Source organism: Danio rerio, chromosome 11, assembly GCF_052040795.2.
Source record: "Danio rerio strain M-AB ecotype USA chromosome 11, GRCz13ab, whole genome shotgun sequence".
Lineage (NCBI taxonomy): Eukaryota > Metazoa > Chordata > Actinopteri > Cypriniformes > Danionidae > Danio > Danio rerio.
In genome coordinates, this window is record NC_141031.1 from 28153250 (window position 1) to 28180718 (window position 27469).

The 27469-nt window shown below is 35.9% G+C and overlaps 2 protein-coding genes across 4 annotated transcripts; both read left to right on the forward strand.

The window, feature by feature from the left end:
- Positions 1-136: 136 nt before the first annotated feature.
- otud5b (OTU deubiquitinase 5b) lies at positions 137-8560 on the forward strand. Its single transcript, NM_001327765.1, is given in 9 exon segments — positions 137-911; positions 1613-1706; positions 3187-3251; positions 3349-3505; positions 3596-3744; positions 4181-4366; positions 4830-5037; positions 7980-8078; positions 8166-8560. Coding segments are annotated over 9 exon segments (1614 nt in total). The 5' UTR covers positions 137-374; the 3' UTR covers positions 8285-8560.
- A 3677-nt stretch (positions 8561-12237) lies between these two features.
- On the forward strand, positions 12238-27268 carry mon1bb (MON1 secretory trafficking family member Bb). 3 transcript variants are annotated; one of them, XR_015502637.2, is made up of 6 exons: positions 12238-12809; positions 14160-14711; positions 17479-18549; positions 20403-21262; positions 23738-23912; positions 26102-27268. XR_015502637.2 is itself a non-coding variant. In XM_087273739.2 (6 exons), the coding sequence occupies exons 1-6, from the start codon at positions 12722-12724 to the stop codon at positions 26110-26112; spliced, it is 1767 nt and encodes a 588-aa protein (XP_087129865.1). In that variant the 5' UTR covers positions 12238-12721; the 3' UTR covers positions 26113-27268. The 3 variants fall into 3 exon arrangements, 1 of the variants encoding a protein (XP_087129865.1); XM_087273739.2 differs by having other exon boundaries at positions 17479-18271; positions 21115-21262; XR_015502638.2 differs by lacking the exons at positions 23738-23912; positions 26102-27268 and having other exon boundaries at positions 17479-18462; positions 20403-20615.
- Positions 27269-27469: the final 201 nt, after the last annotated feature.

Here is a 27469-nt window from a genome sequence, read left to right on the forward strand (position 1 = left end):
CTTGAAAATATATAAAACACTCACACTGGCTCGCAGGGTTAAAATAAGTCAATAGAAGGGTTAATGCATTAGGGGGCAGTGAGGAGCAACGTCAGCCCATTTGTCAACACGAAGCAGCTCGAGCGTCGGAAGTGACGTGAAAATCGCATTGTGGGATGTTGATGTTTGTGTCAAACTCTCGGTCGTTCGTTGTTACTAAAGAAAAACCTCGAAACCGGAGGAATAAAGTCGAACTGTGGTGATTGTAGCAGTTCACTGACACCTCGTATTATGCAACTATACATGCGGCGAACAAACTGTTCATAAAAAATCAAAACGGCCGTTTATTCTATTGCGAACTCGCAACAACACAAATCACCGCAAGCTGGCCAGCGATGACAATCCTCCCGAAGAAGAAACCGGTGTCCGCAGGCGGTGGCGGTGATCACACGGACGAACCGGACAGAAGAGGTGGCTCTGAGACGCACCCTCACCCCCTCGCGGGACGACCGGGGTCCCGATCAAGGGCCTCTCCGCCGCCGTGGACATACCAGGCCACACCGCACACTTCCAGAGAGGAGCGGCGGATCGAAGCAAGCGCTCGCCCGCAGGCGGCCTCCCCGCAACCTGGTATGGCTGGAGCTCCGCTCGTGCAGTGTGAAGGAAGCGCGAACTCGGGAACTCGGGTCGAGTTACCGTGCGGAGCAGGCGGTGTCGGAAGCTGCTGCTCGGGACCCGGACTCAGCAAGCGCAGACGGCAAGCGGTCTGCTCCAGCGGTTTGACAGGTGGAGGAGGGAGAGTGGGCGGCGGAGGAGGAGGAGGCGGGAGTCCAGCGTCCGAACCCGAGGAAGGAGCTGGAGGAAACAACAGTGAGGATGAGTATGAGAATGCGGCCAGACTTCAGCTTGTGGACCCCGCCACAGCCGAGCAGGTATGTTGATGTGTCATTCTTTAAAACATGCATTGAATAAATAGCTGCTGCTCCAGTAATTGATAGAAAGGTTTAATACCTTCTCTTGTCTTTATTGGCTGTTATATATCAAATTATTATGTAAATTGTAATACATTAGTGTGTTTAAATCTCTACAATGTCTCTACAGTCTCTCTACAAGGGTAAAGACTTAATCACATTTTTACACTGAGGCCTATTTAGTTTATTCAGTTCACCTTGAACAGTTCTTTGGACTGTGGGGGAAACCAGATCACTCAGAGGAAACCTACCCAAACATAGGGAGAACATGCAAACTCCACACAGAAATGCCAACTGGCCAGGCTGGGACTCGAACCAGTGACCTTTTTGCTGTGAGGCGACAGTGCTACCCACTGAGCCACTGTGTCACCCAGATATTGGCCATTTCTAGTCTAATGTATTCAATGACTAATAAAATTAGGATTTTTAATGTATGACTTGTTTTTATTTCTGTCTGAATTGTCTGCAGATTTTCTCTGGATTTGTATATCAAAAAAATAAATCTGTTTGGTGTGTAACAAAAGGTGACATTACCATGTTTGAGCGAACGCTCAAAACACTATTATTTTTAGGGTTCAAATGTTTTATTTAGATGCTTTTTCTGTTTTTGGTGATACAAGTATTCATTGTTGCTGTAATGTACTTTGTTTTTTGGCCTACAGCAAGAAGAATGGTTTGAGAAAGCATTGAGGGAAAAGAAAGGCTTTGAAATAAAAAAAATGAAGGAAGATGGAGCATGTCTTTTCAGAGCAGTTGGTAATGTTGCAAATTAAATATTTTATTTTGAGTTCCATATATATTATCATGAGCTGAAATAATATTTTCCGTGTTGGAGTAATCATGGAAATAAATGTAATTAAATAATAAACAGTGTAGAATTTATTTTGTTTGCGTATTATATTGTGTTAGCAAGAGGTGTAACAGATCACTGTTGATTCCTGATTGGTATGGATCATATCCCATGGTTCAGAACGCACTCATTAATATACTTTTTTTAGTGGTAGATTAATCATAAATTTGTAATGGTCACAGAGAGATCGCCTCTAGCGTCATTCAAATCACATGTATAAAAAGATTTAGGCTTTCCTGTAAATATAATGATAAGTCGTGTTAGGTAATTCAGGATGTGGTGTTTTTTAAGGTTATTAAAAGTGTTTCCTTTCATTTTTTTGTTTAGCCTGCATTAATCCATTCAGTGTAAGCAGCACTATTAATCATTAAAAGATCGGGATCTTAGCACCCATGCAACATCAATTATAAATGATGGTGATTTGCATAGGTTTATTAACCCTTCGAATCACCAAATTGAAATCTGTGCTTGAAAAATGCAAAAATCAAGAAAGAGATTCAGTTTTTAGTCTTTTGACTGTTACAAACAGGCAAATAACACAGAAGTACTCGGATAATAGTTTATAGTTTAGATGAAAACACTGATGTTTATGGTAAAGATTAAAATCACTGTCATTTGTTTAAAAATGAAAGTTGTAGACAGCAATTACATTATTTAACCAATAGGTAGCCAACCAACCAGCCATCAAAAATATGCCACTGAATAATTCTTCAAAAATGACACACGTGGTAATGAAACATGAAGTTTTATTAGTGAATAACTGCATCATTTATTGAAAATGAGACTAAAAATAAATATGAATTGCACAAATAATGTTAGATTTCTATGTGTAGCGTTATCAGCTACAGTAGTAGTAGCAGGGAATTTTTCACAGTACTGAATATTTTACTATTTATTTTTATTGAGCTGATTATTTCTATATTTTATTTTTAATAAAATTACAGGTTCTAGGTTCTGTTTGCTAAAACCAAAAGTTTCTTGCAGTACTGTTTTTGTAACAAATGGAAAGCAATTTACATTTGTCTTCTCCCCTTTTTGGCTGATCCGAAAAATGGTCCGATCCATGACTAAAAGATCATTATGTGATCTGAACCGTGAGATTTGTGATCCGTTACACCATTAGTGTTAGTACCTTTCTAAGTGCAGTCTCTACAAAATGATTTAACAATTTTTGAGTCATTAAGAAGAAACTTGTCAATAGCATTATTTTTGTTTTTATTATATAGTAATGTAGTGTTTATTAGCAGTTTTAATTAGTTGCTATTTTAAGATATTCAGTGGTCATTTTCAATTTTGCAATGTTCTTGTGTTCTTTTTTTTAGAATGTATCCAAAATTGATTTTATCTATTAATATTTCACTCTTTTTTTAATTTAATATTTTAAAGCTGATCAAATATACGGGGACCAAGATATGCACGATGTGATACGGAAGCAATGTATGGATTATTTGGTAAATAAGTTCAATATTTTAAAAATAAATAATACTTACTAGCTTTTTTTTTTTCAATGTTGGACCATTAGAGTCATTGTTTGTGCTTTGATTGCAGACAAAAAATGCAGATTACTTCTCCAGTTACGTCACAGAGGACTTCACCACATACATTAACAGGAAGAGGAAGAACAACTGCCATGGAAACCACATTGAGATGCAGGCCATGGCAGAAATGTTCAACCGACCGGTGGAGGTTTACCAGTATGGCATAGGTTAGTTAATGTCTATTGAGTTGTTTGCATCATTTAGACCAAATGTGGAGGAAATATTTTCAATTTTACCGGACCGCTCCAATCTTTCAGAGCCAATTAATATTTTCCATGGCATCCAAGAGAACAATGATGATCCAATACGTGTCAGTTACCACAAAAACATCCATTATAACTCTGTGGTGAATCCATACAAGGCCAGTGTCGGGGTCGGGCTGGGCCTGCCCTCCTTCAAACCAGGGGTATGTGATTTAAATAAGAAACACCAACATGACTGTTCATTCGGGCTGGTTGATATGGGCCAAAAGACTTTCATAGTAAAACAAAATTACATTGATAAAAGTCTTGTAGCTGTATCGTTCAGGCACAGAGTTTCTTCTTGAAGAAGATCCTGTAAATGCAATTGATAGCATCAGAGCACTTTAATCTAGCTTTAAATCATCAAGTCATTTGTGTTCTTTGCTAAATTAAAGTGCTTTTATTTGCCAGACTTTCCACATGTAAAGAAATGCAAAGATAAACAGTCTATGCAGAACAAACAAGCAGCACTGTTTAGTTTCTCATTGAATATGCAAGTTATATTGTGATAATAATCATTATTGTGTTATCACCCAGCCCTAGTCTGATGTCATAAATGAGCTGTTCTCTGTTAACGTCTGCTATGCTGTCTCAATGCAGTTTGCTGACCAGTGTCTCATGAAAAATGCTATAAAGACATCTGAAGAGTCTTGGATTGAGCAGCAGATGCTGGAGGATAAGAAGAGAGCAACAGATTGGGAGGCCACCAATGAGGCCATCGAGGAGCAAGTGGCTCGTGAGTCCTATCTGCAGTGGCTTCAGGACCAGGAGAAGCAAGCAAGACAGGTAGGAAATAAAAAAAACATATTTTTTTAATGCACTTGATTGGATATTAAATCTAAAAGTTTAAATTTTCTGCACCTAAAGTATCATGCAAAAAGAGGTTTTGTGGCATATTACAAATTTAACAGTCAAATAGATACTAATGTATAATGTCTTTATATATATATACTTCAATATTTCATATTTTAAACTTCAATATTTCTTATTATGCATTTTTCATATTTGTTAGAAATGTCAGCAGTTATATTAATAATAATAGCAGTTGTATGCAATTTTTGTGTAAGATTTTTGTTTGAAATCTATATTCAATTAACTGAATGAAGAATCAAAATAAATAGAGAGCTTGAGAATCATAATTGGATAAGGACATCTGAGTTGATACCCAGCCCTAGTTTGAAACCACCCCACTGTATTAATTAAAGCAAGTTCAGGCTTGAAACATGAACATCTTTTCTTCTCCTTTCAGCCTCGTAAAGCTAGTGCAACCTGCAGCTCTGCCACTGCCGCCACATCCAGTGGTTTGGAGGACTGGGGTTGTCGGTCCCCTCGTCAGCGTAGCTCTGCACCCTCTCCAGAACATCCAGGCCCGGCTCATGCTGAACCTTCTGTCAAACCCCCGTCCCCTGCTGGAGCTTCGCTGGTGCTTCCCAAACCCCCTTCACCATGTGCCCCGGGTACGTATTTGTGTACTTGTGTTTTCTTTGCTCACACTATATGTACTTCTCGATTTACTTACAGTGAATTAGAGCTGCCCTATATTGACATTGGGATATTTCCCTTTAGAAGACTTGAATAGCTTTATTTTCTAAGTATTGGGGGGATTTTTTTTTCTAAAGGAGAGGGTATTGGCTTAACCCTTTATTTATCAGGCTTATTTGTCTTATTTATCCGCCAACTATTCCATTATATGTTTTGCACACTGGATGTCCTTCCAGCTGCAATCCAGTAGAAACACCGATCCACTCACATTCACACATGCACTCATACACTACTGCCAATTTAGTTCAATTCACTTATATTACATGTTTTTGGACCATGGGGGAAACCGGAGCACCCGAAGGAAACACGGGGAGAACATTTAAACTCTACACTTGCATGTAATATAATAAACATATTGCAAGTGTATATAAGTACAACAGAACAAACCCAGCAAACATTTATTTGTGTCTAATTGAGTCTAAAATCAATTAAAAACAACGTCTTGGCTAAAACAAGGCAAAATTTATGCTGTCATAAATAGGCATGGGCCGGTATAACATTCTGATGGTATGATAACCTTGGATAAAAATATTACAGTTTCACAGTATTGTGATTACTGTTTTAGTATATACTCTTTTTAAATGTCTGAGTAAAAAATAGCTATTAGCTATTTGAACACAATACATATTATTGCCAGTAAACATGTCAGATAAATGAATTATTGACTTCTGCTGTCTTCATTAGTTTAAAAAACACAGATTTCATTATAATTTAAAGCAGAATCTTTGGATATCTTTTCCGCTGATGTCCTAAAAAAACAAACAAAAATATATAAACAAAAAAAATAATAATCTTGCATGTACTGTAGGAACGGTATAACCGAAAAGTTTGTCAGTTTTAAAACCTTGACTTTCCTAAACCGCGGTATTCCTTAAAAACGGTTATCGCCTAGTCATAAATGTCTATTAGACAGCCCAAATTTAGTCTTGTTTTAGCCAAGCTATCTCTGATTAGATGTCTGATAAACATCAAGTTGCTTAGTGGGAAGACGCTAAATGTTTTAAAGTCTTATTTTGGGGTTCACAGTAAACGCAGAGCACTTCGTCACTCACAAGATGTTTTGAACCTCAAAAAAATGTTCTGCTCGAGATTAATTATGTTTGAGTTGAATTTGAGTTCATTTTATTTAACATGCGTGGTAGATGCAATTTTTCCGCTTCATTTGTGCCATGCAACAATAATTCTCCTTTTTTCATGCATTTGCATTTACTTAGTATGTAAAGTACTCACACAAACACTTAATTCCATGTTTCGTGTAAACTCAGCATAACCATATTTAGCTATTGACTTCTTGACAAAAGTCTTGTCGCCTATCCTTTAGGAACAACAGAGAATAACTTGACTTTAAGTTGATCATTTGGTATCAGCAGCTTATATGAAAGGCAAAGGCCTCTAGATTACGCTTATTTTACCAAAATTAAATATGATCATGCCTTGATTTTTAATTATTTAATTAGGACAGTAAGGTCTGATTTACTTAGACAAAAGTCGTGTCACTTAACAGAAATAATGTACAGTATAGAATATAAAGTCATGCTGCAGTGGAAAAAGAATTATTATTCTGCTTGATTCCCATGAGCTTGGAGGACTGCATCCATACATCTCTGCGGTGACTCCCAGAGTTCATCAAGATTCTTTGCATTCATCTTCAATGCCTCCTCCTTCAACTTAACCCAGACGTGCTCAAAAATGTTCATGTCTGGTATCTGGGTGGGCCAATCCTGGAGCACCTTGACCTTCTTTGCTTTCAGGAACTGTAATGTGGAGGCTGAAGTATGAGAAAGAGCTGCTGAAGAATTTGCCCTCTCCTGTGGTTTGTAATGTAATGGGCAGCACAAATGTCTTTATACCTCAGGCTGTTGATGTTGCCATCCACTCTGCAGATCTTTTGCACACCCCCATACTGAATGTAACCACGAACCATGATTTTTCCTTCACCAAACTTTTTTCTTTGAGAATTTTCTGTGAGAATTTGTGACTAATTTCTGTAAGAATCTTGGGTCTATGCTGGTTTCAATAGGTCTTCTGCTGTATTTCTGATGATTGTTATGCAGTTCAACAGATCATTCATCTGAAAAATCTACCTTCTGCCACTTTTCCAAATGATTAACTAAAAGTCAAGTTATTATTTTTTGCTCTTATAACTGGGATCGACAACAAAACTATTGTTAGGTAGTGTAGAAGAGGGGTGTTCAAACTCCGTCCTGGAGGACCAATGTCCTGCAGAGTTTTGTGCCAGCTTGCCTAAACTCACCTACCTAAAACTTCCAGGTCTGACTAGCAAGATCTTAATTAGCTGGATCATTTGTTGGCATAAAATTAAAATGTGTAACGTTAATTTTGCCAGCACACATTGCTAGTCTTAGGGTGAACAGTTAATTGGTGCAGGAAAATCCATTGAAAAAAAGTTTTGGTAATCAAGGTCTGTTCTTTTGCTTGGGTGAAATATAATCGCGACGCCCCTCCAACCGTTAGTTTGCTGCAAGGTAAAGATGAGGGTAGGAGCATAAAAATAACTTAAAAATAATACTCTGCACATCTTTTTGGTTGAAAACCTCATCATACTAAAATAAAAGTATGCAGCAAGTAAAAGTATCCTGTTTACGCAGACTATAAGAGCTGAAGCTAAACTCTTCAGGACTGAGAGCCCCCCTGCTATAGAAATTGAACAATCAGATGTAAAATAATACTGCACACAAGCTTTTGGAAACTCCCACAATTAACTAAAAATGTCCTTTATTTTTACCCTGATTATGTTAGAAATGGCATCACACTAGTTTATTTTTTAATTTAGCCTGGAGTACAGTATATTGACTTGAGGCCTTTAGTAACCGCTTCTTCTTGAATTATTTTAAAGGTCCAAGTCATCAGTCTTCAGCCAACTCTTCGCTGGTGTCTCTCTACCCAACCCTGGGCTACAGGACTCTTATGCAGGACATGTCACCTACTGCCTTTGGTATGCCATATTGAGCTCAAGCATAAAAGCTTGAAAATTGATATTTTATGTCTTTTTATAGAGCTCAAATAATTAATTTGTCTTTAGGTTTAACAGATTGGGAAGACGACGACGTGCTGGCCTCAGTTTTGGCTGCTTCACAACAAGAATACCTCGATAGCTTGAAAAATGCAATGCACAGAGAATCTTCTCCAGACTGCAATTGATACATTGGACAGCACAAACCACAGCTGCGTTTCTCTGTTTTAACATCATGCAATGTTTCTTCCTTTCCTCTGTTTCAATACCACTCTATTCTGATCTTTCTCCATCGTTTTTTGCTAACCTACTTTCCTTAATTTCATTAAACTTCATGGACCTAGTTAGGTGCATGTTTAAATCAACATTGTAAAATTAATATTGAAAATATCATCTCAGCTGTTTATTATAATAATCGGGTGTTTTCATTATTTGAGAAGAATAAATTATGCTAATTAGTACAACTATGTGTTTTTCTCTCTGATTTTTCTTTATTGACCGGTAGGGTTGCATCATTTACTGGTATTATGGTAGTATCACGATTCTATGGCTCCAAAATACTGGAGGCGCCGATGTAGTTTGTAAACGGTAGTATCCTCAGTAACAGTCTATCTACAATACATAATGTTGCAAGTGGAAAAGTCACTAAAATGCTTACACGTTTGTGCAACAATAGTCCATTTTATTAGAATAGTCTGTGGAGCCCTTTAAGATTGCAAAACTGTGTAGAATTCACACCTTTTATGGTAACCTATCGCCTGCTTTCCGATGCTTTAGTTCGAACACGCATCTGAATCAGTTCATTCCTGTTCTGTCAATATGATGTTGTAGATACAACAATCGTAACAATCTCTTAAAAAGAACGACGCACAAAGTGAAATTTTGTATTACTTTGGACTACCTGATAAGATAAAAATAAAACAATAGATGAAAAACATTAAACATTGAAACAGTTTTTTACCACTTCATACAGCCAAATTTTGTTGGTAAAATGCTCTTTTTGTAACAAATTTTGTTTAGTGTAATTTGTATCTTTATTTTAATGTATCTTTGTTGGTCAGTTATCTACAAAATAAACAAAAGAACTAATGCATTTTAGGTGAAGGTGTGTGCAAATGCTTTTTTTTCAAAATTAAGGGAATTATGGATTAAATTCAAACAGGCCTATAACAAATAAAAATAGTATTTCTGACAATTTTCTTGATTTCATTGATTTGAGTCATGAATTACAGTATCACAAAACTCCTTGGTATTACAATGGTTTAGCTGGTAAAGTAGCATAACAGTAATTAATGGTAGAGCAACAACCCTACTGACCGGTACATGACAATGCAATGATTGGTTATTTAAAGATTCAGATTCATTCTTTGAGGTTTATACACTGTCAGAAGTGTTTGGTGAATCTAGTCCACAATCTGCTACAGTAAGTTTGCCATGTATATTTGTGTAAAGTTAAAAACTTTCTCAAAACTCGTGAAAATCTTACGGAGCCCCTCAAGTGACATTTGCAAAAACGTTGAAACGAATTTTGTACGCAAGACAAACTTTACAGTTTCTGTAGTTAATGTGCTTAATGTTTTCTATTTATTTTGAAGTAAATGAGAAATTCATTCATGGCAATTTTGTACAGTTTGATATATTTACCACGGCCCTCCATCAAGTTTTTGGCACCCACGGTCTTTATTAATGCTGTTTTTGTTTATTACAATGAACCACAAATGAAGCATTTGTTATAAGATCTTATGGGCCCGTATGGGCTAGGTTCCATTTACTTATTTAATCAAATTGTTTAATATACGTCATCGCACTACTTTGATCAATGTGTTTTTTTGTGTTAATTTTGACAGCATATTTGATTCTCTTTTTGTCTCAGTCTTTTGATGAAAATGCCAATTACCTCCAGTCATATTTTAATCTTTGGAATCTGTTGTAGTTTCAGTTAAGTAAATGTCATAGTATTTTAGTTGACTAAATCTACTTTAGTTTTAGTTGAAACATCTAATCAGTTTTAAATAATATGTTAATTAGGCATATCTTTAAAAGTTCACATTAGCTCACATACAATAAACAAATCATTTTAACTTTGAACAATACAGGTCTTTTCTTTTATTCTTGCAATACAGATTAAAATAAACAATAATTTTCCTTTACCTCATTGAATTGTTTAAAAATACTATATTCAATAACTCAATTTAATAATTATTACTGTTTGGATCATAAGTTTTAATTCTAAAAAAAATGCCTGAAGAGTATAATATCAACTGCTTGAGCATGCATAAGCCTTTTTGTTCAATGTCCTTTAAAATAATAAGAACATTAAGTTTAGGAATACATTTGTACATACATCTGTCTACAGAGAAGTTAAGAGTCTACTTTTGGCATGAAGTCATACAAAAGTGTCATGTCATGTTTTCAGACATTATATTAAACGTTAGACAACACCGTTACAGTGTTTTATTTCAATTTTATTGAAGTTTATTTGTACAGCACTTTTGACAGTAGTTATGTTTTAACTTGAGGAAATCAATATCTGGTGGAATAATTCTGATTCTGAAAACCTGTTATTCTAACACAGCGGTTCCCAAACATTTCAGCCTGCGATTCTTGGAGGTGGGTATATTGTAATAATATAAATGTTGCACACACAAACAGGGGCGGACTTAGTTACTTGCGGGCCCTAAGCAGTCCCAGGTATGGGGCCCTAGTATTGAAAGTCAAAACACTTTCTTTATACAGGGTGGGCCATTTATATGGATACACCTTCTTAAAATGGGAATGGTTGGTGATATTAACCTAACTTCACACCATAGACAATTGCCTTCAGATGACCCCAAAGATAAAACTCTAAGGGGGTCAGATCGGCAAACACTGAGGGCCATTCAACTGTCCCACAGTGACCAATCCACTTATCAGGAAACTGTTTATCTAGGACAGAAACTTGTAAATAACTCATGAAAGAATAAAGTTACATTAAAAACCAAGCACACCATGGTTTTCCTTGTGAAATTCCCAATACGTTTGATGTGTCAAATGACTCTGTTCCTATTGAAAAAACAAAAGTTAGATCCAAGATGGCCGACTTCAAAATGGCCACCATGGTCACCATCCATTTGGAAAAGTTTGCCCCCTATGAAGGAACATTCCACTATTTATGGGGGCCCCCGGTTTTGAACATAAGTAATAAAATTAAAATATTGATGGTTTTAAACAGATTTTACAATATATGATAGAAAATTTTTAACAGAGCTATATGATTAATATAGGCTTCTTGGCATTGATTGGGCCACCTAATTCCCTGGGGACCTAAGTGGCTGCTTACCTCACTTATTATTATTCTGCCCCTGCACACAACAATAGGCCTATATAAACCATATATATATAAACACGAGCATAAAAAAGGTGCATTATTGTAACAACCATGTCATTTCTTTGTTATTAATTACATTTTTTTTATTTCATCTTAACTTCACCTAATGAGACTGGTGGGCACAATTTCCAGCACCAGACTATCCTTGGTTTAATTTTGGAGAACGCCACTTGGGAATCATCCTCCATGTTCTGTTCTGGTCTGTATTTATTTTTAATGTATTTGAGTGGCATGAAGGTATCAGAAAGTTTCCGCTGTGTAAAACATGTGCTGGATAAGTTGGCGTTTCATTCTGCTGTGGCAACCCCTAATTAATAAAGGGACTAAGACGAAAAGACCCCCCGATTGTCCAGACCCTCATTTTGGGACCCACTGCTCTAACAAACTTTCTTTGGGGAAACATTTATCAGACTTTTTTTTTGAGAAGTAATCATCTGGTGGCATATTAAAGTATTTCCAATGTTCTTCAATCAATTAAGAGCAACCTCTGTTAGAAAGAACATTTTTACATCCATTTATAATATGATCAAATTTTTCAGAATTTTAGTTTTAAACAATAATTTCACATAAATACATATACACTCAATGACATTTAACATTATATCACTCATATTTGACACTTAATCTTCACAAAAAGTAACTTGAAACACAAACATATGGTGGCCTTACAGTAAACGTATCAGCATAGGCTATTATATTTACTCCTCGTCTTTTATTTTGAAGCATCAACCGGAAGTGGTTGTGGATATTTGTTTTGCAGTGTTTTTAACGTCCAGCTTCCTGGAGGGAGCACCGGCAGCAGAGCTGAGTCAGTTGCGCTGAACGAAAGCGAAAGATGATTTTGCATTTAAATCATCGTTGATAATTTAATATATCAGACATGAATGTGATTGTGAGCAGAAGGAAAGCGCTTCACGAGAGCAGTCATTTATCGAGAGACTTCATGAGCTTTTCGCACAAATGACGTAGACGAGCTCAAGTTACTGTGTTGTTGTAATCTGCTCAGGACCTCTGTGATTTAACCAGCTTTTATTATTTGACAAATCGCGATTTATCGATATTAAACTATCAGAAGACGTGCGTGACGGACGCTGCAGATATGGGATAACAGCAGTAATCTGATTAAACGGCTTCAGACTATAATTTTTATATTAAGTACAAACCTTTAGTCATTAAAATTGCTTCGCTGATTTAATTGTCATCTTATAAGTGTTTTAAGCAAGTTTCTCATCATAAATGCAGCTGTTTGCACGTTGACATGGATCACAACGGTCAAGAGAGTGGGAATATGGAGGAGGTGAAGATATGTGATCCATCCATCCTTCCTCAATGTCCTGATCACACAGGTAATGTTTTAATGCAGTTTATTATTACAAAGTAAATATTGTAGATAGCTAGACTTATTTTTGTACCCTCTAAAACATTATAAGATCTACAGTACCTGATAAAAGTCTTGTTGTTGATCCCAGCTGGAAGAGCAACACACTTGACGTTTAGTAGATCATTTGTAAAAGTGGCAGAAGGTCGATTTTTTTCGACGAGTCATATGTTGAACAGCATCCCAATCATCACAAATACTACAGAAGACCTATTGGAACCCACATGGACCCAAGATTCTTACAGATATTTGTCAAGTTTGGTGATGGAAAAATCATGGCTTGAGTGGATTATTGGATGGCAACATCAACAGCCTGAGATATCAAGACATTTGTGCTGCCCATTTCATAACAAACCACAGGAGAGGGCAGATTCTTCAGCAGGATAGCGCTCCTTTTCATACTTCAACCTCCAGATCAAAGATCCTGAAAGCAAAGAAGGTCAAGGTGCTCCAGGATTGCCCAGCCCAGTCACCAGACTTGAACTCTGGAAGTCCTGCTAGAAAGCTTTCTTCGCCATTCCAGATGACTTTATTAATAAGTTATTTGAGTCATTGCAGAGATGTATGGATGCAGTCCGCCCAGCTCATGGGAGTCAAACGCAATATTAACTGTTTTTCCACTGCAGCATGGCTTTATATTCTATACTGTACATTATTTCTGTAAAGTGACACGACTTTTGTCTAAACAAAGTCAGACTTTACTGTCCTGATTAAATGATTGAAATTCCAGGCATGATCATATTTTATTTAGCTAAAATAAGCATAATCTAGAGGCCTTTGCCTTTCATATAAGCCACTGCTGATACCAAATGATCAGTTAGAAGATAATATTTGTTGTTCCTAAAACTTGAATAGGCGACAAGACTTTTGTCAGGTAGGGTAGACTGATACTCGTTTTTACCATTAGTAGAGATGAATAACCAAAAACATGGTTTTCTTTCATCTGTCGATTTTAAAAGAAGATATTTTTAATAAACCTGTAACCATTGACTTTAATAGTATGTGTTTTTTTCCACTGTGGAAGTCAATGGTTACAGGTTTTCAGCTTTCTTCAAAATATCTCATTTTGTGAAACTCAAAAAGGTTTGGAAGCACTTGAAGGAGAGTAAACAGTGAATTCATTTAAATTTTTGGATGATCATATCACTTTTTATCTTATAAACTATGCCAACTGTACATTTAACTGCTCTGTTTTTGCCACTTTTTTGTATTTGTTTGTTTCTTTTTTCTCTTCATTTTTGTAAAATTCATCTAAAATTCCTAATTAAAATAAAGTTTTTAAGACTTTTAAGATTTGACTCCTTGCTTTCCTACACAGACACTGACGTCCCATCTGAAAACCATTGTGTGAATGAAGATCACAGGACGCCTTCAGACCCAGAGGGGCTTTTGGAGTCAGCAGATCATTCATCCGAGCAGGACATCCTACCACAAGAGCCTTCAACAGAAATGCAGAAGCTCCATGTTGAGGATGACCGTTCTCTGTGTCCCGGCGGTTCAGAGACGGATTCTGGGAAAGCATCCCAAGACTCTGCATTAGTGGATAATAGCAATGACGACTCTGGTGAGTTTGTTGTAACTGTTTTAGCTCGGGGGAAGATGGAAGAGCAGGGAATGGGCATGAAAGGAGCCTCGTCACCTTTGTCCGAGACCGGCACACCTCTGGGACCCCCATCACACAGGAACGAGGACGTGACAGCGGATAGTTGGAGGCAGCACAGGAAGCATGTGTTCGTGTTGAGTGAGGCAGGGAAGCCTATCTATTCCCGATACGGAAGTGAGGAAGCTCTTTCATCCACCATGGGGGTGATGATGGCTCTGGTGTCATTCGTGCAAAGTGGAGACAACATCATTCGCTCTGTTTACTCTGGTAAATATGATGTTTTATATTGCAGTAGCTAAAACAATTAGGTTAATCAAAGTAAATGTTTCAATGTTTATTTAATCAAAATTTTTATTGTTTTAATAATGCACATTGTTAGTCTTAAGGGGGACAATTAATATGTTAAACCACTGAAAAAAAACAATAACCTGTTTGGTAATTTTTTATCAGATTTTTACCCTTTGTTTTCATTTCTGAAATGATTGTCTTTCTCTGATGATGTCAGTTTGACAGCTTAGCCACACCCCTCAAACTATTAGTTTGCTGTGAGGAAAAAAAAAAGGAGGAGTGCTAATTTGAAGCTAGATATGGCAAAAGTACAGACATCCTTTACTCAAGTAGAAGTATAGATACTCATGCTTAAAACGACTATGGTAGAAGTTGAAATACTGACTACACTGACTGAAACAAATACTAGAGTAAAAAGTATTAATCACTACTACCTGTTTTAGTTTCATGGGAGTAACTATACACACACACACACACACACACACACACACACACACACACTACATATACACAAAATAACTTGCATTTCACTTTTTTTTTGTAAAAATTTTGTTACCAGTTTTCAGCAGCAAAGTAGTCAAGCAACATCACTCTACAATATTGTCCAACAACACTGCATAAAAAGTTGCCCTGTGTGTCATTGCCTGGACACAACTTAACTTTATGACTGCTAAAAACAACAGTTGCCATACGCATTCATATATTCTAAAATGTTCCTTCTGCCTATACAGTACTGTGTATATTTAACTAATAAATGTAATATATTTAACACTTCATTTCATCCAAAACACTCATGCCGCTCATTTGATTTCACTATTTGTTTTTGTTTGTTTGTTTTTCAGAGTATTGTGTATATTTTATTGAACACATAAAGTCATTAATGTTGTTTATACATTATTACATCCTCATTTTTCACATGATAAATGATTGTACCTTTGCATTATATATTTTTTCATAAATCCCCCAGTATAAATACTTTTGATGTTCTAAAATATTTATCTTACTGTCCAAAAAATTTAAATGAAGACAATAGTGTTCAAAATATACGTGTTAAAACTTTGAAACAGTGTAAACTTTGTACTAAGAAATATGAACTCATTGGAAATAGGCATGGGATGATAATTTTTTTTCAAGGTATACCACGTTTCTATAGTATATGTAAGGTTTTTTTACGTTTTGTTTAACAGTATCTTCAGAAGAAATGATATCCAAGATGGCGTTTTAAATTGTAATGAAATCTGTGTTTTTTTAATCTAATGAAGACAGCAGAAGTCAAGGATTCATTGTCGTTATTCAGCTTGACATGTTTACTGCTCCAAACTATGATGGAGTACTCCAAATTATTTGAAATGTTTTTCAAAACAAAATATATTTTGTTCAAAGGGAAAAAAAGTTTTTGATTTTTACCCAGACATTAAAAAAAGAATATATTTTAGAGCAATAATTTTTACAATACCATGATACCGAGATATTTTTATCCAAGGTTAGCATACCATCAGAATCTTATACCAGCCCATGCCTAGTTGGAAAAAAAAGAAAATAAACCTGTATAACATGTTCATAGGTATTTAATTGCTTTAGTACTAACTGTATAAACGTTGACAAAAAGTACATGATTAATAGGTTTTTCCCCCACAGTATTAGATTAAAAGATCAGAGAAGTACAGTACAACATGGTCGGAAGTGGAAAATAGACTATAACCCAATTTAAATGGCAGATTTGAACAGGAATGTGTCTCTTGTTTAACCTGTGACCGATTGACAAAAACACGTCTTATTACCCGAACAGGACAATAAACATGACATCAGTCTTGACATCATGACTCTGTCTCATCCACGCTAGCCGTTCCCATGGTAAGCTTAAAAAAACAAGCCCAGGTGTGCGATCACGTGAAAATATTGATGACTCCTCTTGCACTCAGGGGTTGCCCAATCAGATACTTTCTAGAATGTTAAAGCTGCTCCCGCTAATATCACCTAACACTGAGTAGCCAATCAAGGATATTTAGGTGCTTAATTTTGTTTAATTGATTTGATTTTCCATGTAGATGTATGATATTTATGTAACTCTGTAGGTTAAAAAACATAACCTGTAGAATTTTATCCTACTGTGTTACATTTAGTTTGCACCATAAACAGATTTTTGGCAAGTAATAAAGTTGTTGTAGGTAGCACAGAGACAATATTGGCATTGTTTTCAGTAATTTGCATTTTCAGTCATCAAAATTCCCTTGCGTTTGTTATTGCCTAGGGCCAGAATTTGTATCAGCTGGATGTAAACCTGGTTGAAAGTTAGGCTCAGCATGAAATGCCTTTATAGCCCTACTGCTGCATATAATTCAGACCTGTTGCACTGGGTGTGGCACACATCTGTACCTAGTCAAAGTGTAAAGTGGAATGCTCACCAATTCTGCTTTTTTATTTTATGTAAAACAGAAATAACATGTACACAATTAATAGTTTCAACTGAACAAATATTTCAAACATTTATTTTGCTGTGATTTAAATGGGGAAAACTGTGCAATATCAGATATTATGTTTATAAAATTTAAATAAACTTTTTTAGGAGATACATTGAAGATTCTTTGACTAATAAAACGGTATTTTTGTATAATAAATCATTTTAATTATAATATAAGTGTCACTTTGGATCAGTTTATTGAATTAAAATAATAATAATTAAACCATCTACCTAAATAGCACACACTCAGCTGCTTAAGTGACTTTGTATTGTTCTTTGTGACAGATGAGCACACAGTGGTGTTCATGCAGCGTGGTCCTCTGGTTCTGGTGTCCGTGTCCTGCAGCCGTCAGTCCGAGCAGCAGCTCCGCAACGAGCTTGTCTACGTCTACAACCAGATCGTCAGCATGCTCACACAGGCCAGCATCACCCGCATCTTCGAGCACAAGAAGAACTACGACTTGCGCCGCCTGCTGGCCGGTTCCGAAAAGATCCTGGATGGCCTCCTAAACTTGGTGGACTCGGACCCCAGTTTCTTACTCTGCGCCGTCCACTGTCTCCCCTTAGCTTCATCTCTCAGGGACTCCCTCAGTCAGATCCTTCAGAAGGCCATCACACCAAACTTGGTCTTCTCCATCCTCATAGCAAAGAACCAGCTGCTGACCATAGTTCAGGAGAAGATGGTCATTGATGATGCCCGACTGGAGCCGGCCGACCTCCATCTTCTGCTAAACCTTATTGGAGCCTCGTCCGCCTTTCAGGCCGGGGAAATCTGGACACCCATCTGCTTGCCCAGTTTTAACCCTGACTGTTATTTTTATGCCTACATCTCCTATTTGGACCCTCCTGAATGTACTGTTTGTCTGGTTCTTCTCTCCACTGATAAAGAGGCCTTTTATTCAGTGGCTGAGTGTAAGAGGAAGATTGAGGAGGCTATGCAAACACAGAATGCGCTCAAGTCCATAGCAAAGGCTCAGTCGTACAGCGTCAGTCAGGTGGGAGTGTCTGATCTCAGGCATTTCATGTACAAGCCCTTCGACGTGCCCGACAACCATCGCCAGCTTACCCAGTTCACCAGGTGAGTTGTTTGCGACTGAGAATTGAGAATCTCAGGAGACTTGTATACACTACCTGACAAACGTCTTGTTGTCATCCAAGTTTTAGGAACAACAAATATTATCTTCTAGCTGATCATTTGGTATCAGCAGCTTATATGAAAGGCAAAGGCCTCTAGATTACGCTTATTTTACCAAAATAAAATCTGATCATGCCTTGAATTTTAAATGATTTATTTAGTATAGTAAGGTCTGACTTTGCTTAGACAAAAGTCGTGTCACTTTACAGAGATAATGTACAGTATAGAATATAAAGTCATGCTGCAGTGGAAAAATAAGTAATATTGTGTTTGATTCCCATGAGCTTGGACAGCTGCATCCATACATCTCTGCGGTGACTCCCAGAGTTCATCAAGATTCTTTGGATTCATCTTTAATGCCTCCTCCTTCATCTTAACCCAGACATGCTTAATAATGTTCATGTCTGGTATCTGGGTGGGCCAATCCTGGAGCACCTTGACCTTGCTTTCAGGAACTTTGATGTGGAGGTTGAAGTATGAGAAGGTCAAGGAGCTGCTGAAGAATTTGCCCTCTCCTGTGGTTTGTTATGTAATGTGCAGCACAAATGTCTTGATACTTTAGGCTGTTGATGTTGCCATCCAATCTGCAGATCTTTTGCACACCCCCATACTGAATTTAACCCAAAACAATGATTTTTTTTCTTCACCAAACTAGACTAATTTTCTGTGAAAATATTGGGTCCCTGTGGGTTCCAGTAGGTCTTCTGCAATATTTGTGATGATTGTGATGCAGTTCAACAGATGATTCATCGGAAACGTGAACGTCTTAAGACCCCACTTGTGAACCTTTCCCAATCCCATCCCCCTCTATATTTATTACATTTATTTTTGAAAGAGACAGTGCTCAGTAACTAACTGTAAATACTGTTAATAAGCCTGAGTTAGCCCCAAGGGCTAATTTTCATCTGTTGCCTGTGCTAGATTTAAAAAAAGACAAGCAGATATACAGGAAATCATGAATGGTCACAAATTCACATGCAATCCCGATAAAGTTACTCACTCGTTCTCCAACTTAATTTCCTGTCAATTTATACTGTCCTATCATAATAAAGGCAGAAATGCCAGTAACATTTTTATATATATATATATATATATATATATATATATATATATATATATATATATATAAATATATTTATATTATATTTTAAATATCAAATTATATTATTTCAAATTATATTTAAATATATATATATATATATTTTTTTTTATTTATTTATTTTTTTTGCATTTTCATGAATTTTAATGACCCAAATATCTTCTCATTCTGTTAGTTATGAAAAATCAACAATGGTGAATCATGGGTTATTTCACCAAATATTGGTAAACTTTTCCCCTTAACTGTCAAAGTTTATCAGTACTTGTTTTCTGTGTAAACCTGAACTTCTGAATCTTGACAATGGTTATATGCATAGAGCTTATACAGCATATATAAGCTATATACACTACCTGACAAAAGTCTTGTCGTTGACCCCAGTTGTAAAAGCAACAAATAATAACTTGACATCTAGTTGATTATTTAGAAAAATGTCAGAAGTAGATTTTTCTGGTTAATCATCAGGTGAACTACATTCCAATCCTCCCAAATACTGCAGAAGACCTATTGAAACCAGCATAGACCCAAGATTCTTACAGAAATCAAGTTTAAGAAGGAAAAATCATGGTTTGGTGTTACATTCAGTATGGGGCCGTGTGAGAGATCTGCAGAGTGGATGGCAACATCAACAGCCTGAGGTATCAAAACATTTGTGCTGCCCAATACATTACAAACCACAGGAGAGGTCAGATTCTTCAGCAGGATAGCGCTCCTCATACTTCAGCCTCCACATCAAAGATCCTGAAAGCAAAGGTCAAGGTGCTCCAGGATTGGCCAGTCCAGTCACTAGACTTGAACATTATTAAGGATGAAGGAGGAGGCATTGAAGATGAATCCAAAGAATCCTGATGAACTCTGGGAGTCGTGCAAGAACGCTTTCTTCGCCATTCCAGATGACTATTAATAAGTTATTTGAGCCATTGCAGAGATGTAAGCTCATGGGAGTCAAACGCAATATTAATTCTTTTTCCACTGCAGCATGACTTTATTTGCTAAATTGTATATTATTTCTGTTAAGTAGAGTATATAATATATAATTATCATCTGTGAACTCAAACATGGAATTAAAACATTGGCATTGTATAGTCTAAAAATGAATATATTTCTGAAAAAATGGCATCTGTTTTTGTTAATTTATTCAAAACAAATCTTCAAATGACATTTTTTTTTACTTTTGAAAGAAATGTCATCAAAAATAAAATAAAAATCATAAAGTACATTTATTTCAGTTAGTTTTAGCTATTTGATGTGCTTTATATGTACTTTTTACAATAAAATTACTAAAATAATACTACAAGAACACTGCTGTAACGTCTTACTTGCCTTTTCTCATTGTCACTGAAAAGTTTGATGTAATCATTCACTTTTATGTGTGTTTTACACACATAACAGAAGATAAACCCTTTCCCTCAGCATCTCCGATAAATCCCTGTTCAGCCATATCTGTGAGCTTAACCTGTGCTGCCCTCACTGATATTTCACAAAAGAATTTCAGCAGATTTGAAAAGCATGTTTTTCCTAATTCATCCAATTGTTTGATGGCTTTTATTGAGAGCGCTGTGTTTGTCATGGGATGTGCGGTACATTGTAGCGCCACTAATACAATTTCTGGAAATATTTATGAAAGACCAGACAGAAATGAGATCAGAGGCATAAAGACACCTTTGTTTTTTTGTGATGTTTGTGTCAGCCCAGAGATGGAGGCCCCATACAGCAGTGAAGAGGAGCGGATGAGACTGCTGGACCTGTACAGAGACCTGCACGGACGTATTCACAGCGCTTCACGACCCCTCAAACTCATCTATCATGTGGCTGAACGCGAGACTCTGCTGGCCTGGGTGAGTGGAGAGACTGAAGCTGCTGAGGTTGTAGTGATGTCAAAAATACACAGATTTCCATAAGTATTGTTACTCAATCCTTTGAAACCATAAACTGACTTTTCAGCAGTGTCAGAAGAGTTTGTAACTGTAACCATAGTCTGGCCCACTCAGTGTTGGATGTAATGAGTTGCAAAGTAAGTAGTTACTGTAATTAAATGAGTTGAAAAAGGAAAGTGAGGGATTACTGTTCACTTTTAGCTCATTCAAACGCAATTACTTGTAATGTACTTGTCTTAAACGTTGTAAACATGAACAGGCATGTCTGAATCAATTTGGAGAGGTGGAGTAATTGTTTGTATAGTAATATTTACATGTAACATGTAAACCTTTGTTAACCTACTTTATACTTTATACTATGTCTACTTGCTTTAGTTAAGATTTCATCAAACTACGCATAATGCACTTTTCAAAGCACTTCATGGGACCTTTAAAATGCTTAAGGATTAACATTTTTAATGAAGCTAATATTTTTTAGGTTATCGTATCAATGGTAAAAGTTCCTGTAGGCGAGAACATTACATAGATGTTGTGTTTTAGATTCAACACTCTCTCCACACAGACTCTTACAGATCAGGTTTCTTTATGTGCCAGTCAGAATTTGCAAATGCAGATTATGCAAAGGAGAATCCTGACCTTGCTCCAGATGGAGACGCTTTGTGAGTCATAAGACCGTCCTGCATCCAATTTGCCAAATCAAGACTTCATTAGAGGAGCTGATTAGTGGCTGTTTATCCTGTAACATGTCGCTTATTCTCATGTAATATGATTTTAAATTATGATTTTTTTTGACAACCATTTGTAAGGTGAAGAAGTCTCTCTTTCTAAATTAAACATGAAAATTTGAAATAAAAGACAAATAAAATAAAAATAAATCATTTGAAATGACTAAAACTAACTAAAAGTGTTTTGGGTTACACAAATTGTTTTATTATTGTTAGGTTTTTAGTCTTTAAATTCTTATTACTAAAATTTTAAAAACGAATACTAAATATTTCTGGATTAGTGCAATAGCCTATTGGTTAGACATATAGTGCAGTAGCAATTCAGGGCGTCCAGAGTTCGAATCCCAGCTGGAGGACATTTCCTGTCTCTACCCCCCTTCTCTCTCTTCCACTTCGCTTCCTGTCTGAAATACTGTCCTATCCACTTAATAAAGGCAAAAAGGCCAAAAATAAATATTATCAGACATACTGTGAAAATTTCCTTGCTCTGTTAAACATAATTTGGGAAATATTTTAAAAAGGAAATAATATAATTCTGATTTCAACTGTTAACATTTTTACACTTTTTTCTTTTGTTTAAACACTCAAAGTTCAAACCTTCATTGAAAAAAATAAATCCAGTATTATACAATGAAACCAAAGATCAAAACCCGTTTTTAGGCCCAAACATTTGTTTGAGAATATTCATTTATTCCATAATGACGCCCTGGAGCACCATAACGTCTTATGTCCCTTAGCATGTCCAGAAGTCCAACTTTTTGTGCGATGGTTAGCATCTTCCTCTGCCTTTTTGGTGCTTTTCATGGTGCAGAATGTTTTGTCAACATTGTGGGGTTTGTTGGGGAAAAAACCTGCAAATGTACAGTACAGCACTTTAGAGTCACACTGCTAGTGATGGAGGATTTATGTCAAATTTGGCAAGCTGAACGCATTCTGTAATGTACAGGAGATGAGGAATGTGTTAATCAAAATGCAGAACACAATGTGCTGTAAAGAAAAAGGTAAAAGGTGAACCACGTTATAGCGAGGGACCTGTGTGTGTGTGTGTGTGTGTGTGTGTGTGTGTGTGTGTATTCATTCATTCATTCATTCATTTTCTTCTCGGTTAAGTCCCTTTATTAATCCGGGGTTGCCACAGCGGAATGAACCGCCAACTTATCCAGCATGTTTTTATGCAGCGGATGCCCTTCCAGCCGCAACCCATCTCTGGCAAAACAGAGTGTGTGTGTATATATATATGTGTGTGTGTGTGTGTGTGTGTGTGTGTGTGTGTGTGTGTGTGTGTGTGTGTGTGTGTGTGTGTGTGTGTGTGTGTGTATTTTTTTTCCTCATCCTAGAAAATAAAAATGCTTAATAAACTGATAAATCAACTAAATTAAGTACTAAAATGATGAATACCTAAATAAAATTAACCAACTAGGAATAATTACAACTGAGTAAATATGAAAATGTACAAAATAAGCATTAAATCAATCAAAAATTGAAATGAAACCCGACAAAAATTAAACTTTTTTTATTTAAATAAACAGTATTTTTAAAAACTTGATTTATTTGATATTAAGCTGTTCTCCTTCTTTTTGCAAAGCACCACAATTTCTACCGAGATGCAGGGCTGTTATTTGACATTGTCCTTGATAACATTTTTGGGGTTAATTATGAGTAGTCGCCCGAGGCAAATTCATTAAAATTTTTCATTAATTTCTCATTCCAGGTCACGAGCAAATTCGAGCTGTACACGTGCTTCAGTCCCCTCGTCACTAAAACCTGTGCCATCAACGCCATCACTAAACTACTGCGCTGGATCAAGAAAGAGGAAGAGCGTCTGTTCATCCGCTACCCTCCAAAGTACTCCACCACCCCAAACCCCAGCAGGAGCTCCAAAACAGGTGACACCTCCAACAAACTCACACAAGACTTTAAATTAGAGATATTGTGCATATTTAGAAAATCTGGACAATGCCAAAACGAAAGCAAATACTTATTAAAGGCTCAAGACATTTAGTTGTTCATCTGACTTCACATGGATAACATTATTTTATAACACTGTGCTCTGGAATACTTGATTCTGAGTGGTCAATCATAACATTCCAAGGTATGTTATTCCAAAATAACGTGAAAAAACTAATAACACCCGTTACTCATCCAGGCACTTTTCTAAATCATCTTGACCGCACTGTAAATAAAATGCTAGGTTCCACACAATTGATTTGTGTTGTGACAACATAAAGGAATTAAGTTAGCTCATTAGTTTTTATAAATTTAGGTGGATCGAACATAAAACAATTCATTTGTCGCCAAAAATGCCTCAGGAATTGTTTTGTTTGAGGTCATGTTAAATAAGTAGCATTTTTTTGAGTGTGGATACATTCATATACAGTTGGGGAAATAAGTATTGAACACGTCATGTTTTTTTTTCCTGGGGATAATATTTTAAAAAAAGCTGTTGACATGGAACCAGATTTTGGTGAAAACCCAAAGATTACAAAAAAAAAAAAGATTATTAATTTACACTGACAATGGGCAGAAGGTTGCTGAGAGATTTCAGCTGCTGTCTGGGCCTTCACTGCATTTCTACACTTCCCTTTCTTCATGTGTTCAATACTTTCCCTTTGTCATTTCATTTATTTATGCACGACTTAATTTGTAAACTAACTGATTTGGCTTTCTTTGCATATATTGATTTCTTTGAATGTTTCCAACATCCGGTGAAAGTCAACGTCACCTTTAGAAATATGTTTCCTGAGAAAAATGGTGACGTGTTCAATACTTATATCCCCCACTGTATATACTCATCAGTTACATTTTTTGTCTAGTTGTTCATTTTGTGGCAAGTAGCCATGTAATAAGCATGATTGTCCACATTCAACTGGTTGTTTTCACAGAATAAAGCCCTTTAGTCTTCTACAACAGCTGGTAAGCCTGCCAGATTTTATTCTGCAATAATAAACGTATAATCAGGAAGGGAATTATATGATTAGGGGGGTCAAATGTTTCAGTAATATTAGTTTGTGTAATGCTTCAGTGAATCAAATGTATGGATTGATTTAAATTAAATCTAAATTTATTGATAAAACGCATTAAGTTTTCAGTGTTTTGTGGGATATTTAGTGTATTCTGTTCTACAGTATCCTCTTATTAGCGATTTCAAAAGTTACTGTAAGTCAAACTATACAGCTCATTTTACTTTGCCTTTAGGCTATATGTAGAAACAAACACCTATTTTACAAGAAAAGTGTCTTGCGAACACTTACGATGTCCATCTGTGCTGTAGATCTGCCGGTTCAGACTGCTGAATGATTTTTTTTTTTTTAAGACTGACTGGCGCAATTATCCATTCACAATGGTATGAACCATTATAGGGGTGGTAAGATGTGTTTATATTATCTATCATTTTAATTAATAATATTATTATTAAAGATACATATCAGAGCAAACTATTTCCCACTTTTTAGAGGACTGACCCCAACATACACGTTTGTTTTGAAGTCCTTTAGGGGAGATGAAGCATTAATTAGGGTGGTCATTCCCCCCAAAGCACCCTGTAATTCGCACCCTGCATATAATACATGTTCACAAGCTACATTAAATAAATAGAGTTGGATTACATGCCAATCCATTTTAGATAATTAATTGGATGATTCTGTCCATAATGGATGCAACACAAAAACCCCAGTGAACCGCTTCCCTGTTCTGTTTCTCCTGGCACAGTAGCAGAGAATTTTTAATAAACATATGTGTTCTTGCTTCATTTTTTCTCTTTAAGAAAGTGTTATTTAATACGCAATATACAATATGATTTAAAAATATATCATAGTTAACATATTTCTTATTATTTTAATGAATAACTGTCTCGTTTCAATGAATAATTGCCACACAAAACAAATCAGACAATGTAAACAAGCAAAAATAAATCAAATAAACATCGCCTCAAAACCATGCACATTAATGATGTTCACGCTTAACTGACTATCAATAAGGATTATAAAATAATTGTTCAGTCATCGATTAATCGTTTAATCCATAATTGGGATACAGGATTGAGTGTTTACATGAATCTCTTCTTCTTTGTTTGCAGATGCACATTAATCAGACGCATGACAGCATTCATGATCACCAGACAGCAATGATCACCAGAGATCATTCCACCAACCAGAGGTTCAAATAATGATGTTAAGCGGCTGGATTTGTTGGACCATTTAACAGCATCATCTGGAATGAATCTAGTTTTCTACACTGAAGAAAAGTCATGCACGTTATTTATTCCACACACACAGCATTGATGAAGCTTTACGTAGCAAAAGAGGCCCAATCATATATAGAGTATGGATATATATTTTTTCTTCTCAGCTGGTGGCAGTGGCTGAATATGGAAGCTATAACTGGATTGTTTTTTTGTCATATAATTGCATCTAGATTAGGAAATGTTTATGCTATGAAATTATCAAATTTGGTAAACTGGTTCCTTAATGAAAGAAGACACAAGCTTTTCATCTAAATCAGGGCTTTTCAAGCGATTCTGTGAAAATGTTTGGACAAAAAGGCTTTAAAAATAAAACGTTTTTAATAAATAAATAAATATGTTTAATACATTTTATCAAGACGTAAAGAAATAATTATAAAAATGTTCTCAAATCATTTAAAAAATGATTAAAGTATAATAAAATGATTCAAATTGATCTCAAATTTGTAATAGTACATTAATGATGCAACTAATAATCCAATAAATACTACAGACCTGTTTATAATATTACATTAGAGAATATACAAATAAGGATATTTTTGGATAAGGGATGCTAAAAGATTGAAAAGCTCTAGTCTAAACTCTTATCACCGTCACCTTTTCTGCTCGTTCTTTGTATTTGTGATGGAGTTTCCTTTAGTCTTACATGGCTTTGAACTTCAACCCAAACTTAAATAACATATCAGGAGATCATGAATGGTATCTTTAGTATGAGTTAGTGTTCTTTTATTTGTTTTAGTTGAGTGTTGTGTGTGATTTTATTTGTTTCCTGGTCATGATTTATGACATTTTTTCTCTGGCATGTGCACTATGATGTCATTGTATTATAATAATAAGATCAAGACCACCATAACGGGTTAAACCACTGGACTTAATTGGAAAAAATGTATGATATTTGGACAATTACATACTTGCAATTTTTTCTGGAAGAAACAAAACAACATTTGTATTGAAGAGGAATAATATATTGGTGCTGTAATAAATCTGAGGTTGCTCAAAGTACATCTTGCATTAATAGCTTATTTTTCTAAATACTCGCACAACAGATTAATCAATTTTGTTGTTCATAGGTGTTTGTCTGAGTGTGTGTGCGTTTATTTATGACATTGTCACACTGCAAAAAGCAAATGTCTTGAAGTAAAAATGCACGTTTTCGAAGCAATATTGCCTGTTTTGTCAATAAAATAGGTTTAAAAGCCAAAT

Bases quoted from the DNA above. Each gene is read 5' to 3' on its own strand.
- mon1bb (XM_087273739.2), top strand. From the start codon at position 12,722: ATGGATCACAACGGTCAAGAGAGTGGGAATATGGAGGAGGTGAAGATA. The intron at 12,810-14,159 runs GTAATGTTTTAA...TTTCCTACACAG, and splicing joins TCAATGTCCTGATCACACAG to ACACTGACGTCCCATCTGAA. The intron at 21,263-23,737 runs GTGAGTGGAGAG...TTCTCATTCCAG, and splicing joins GCGAGACTCTGCTGGCCTGG to GTCACGAGCAAATTCGAGCT.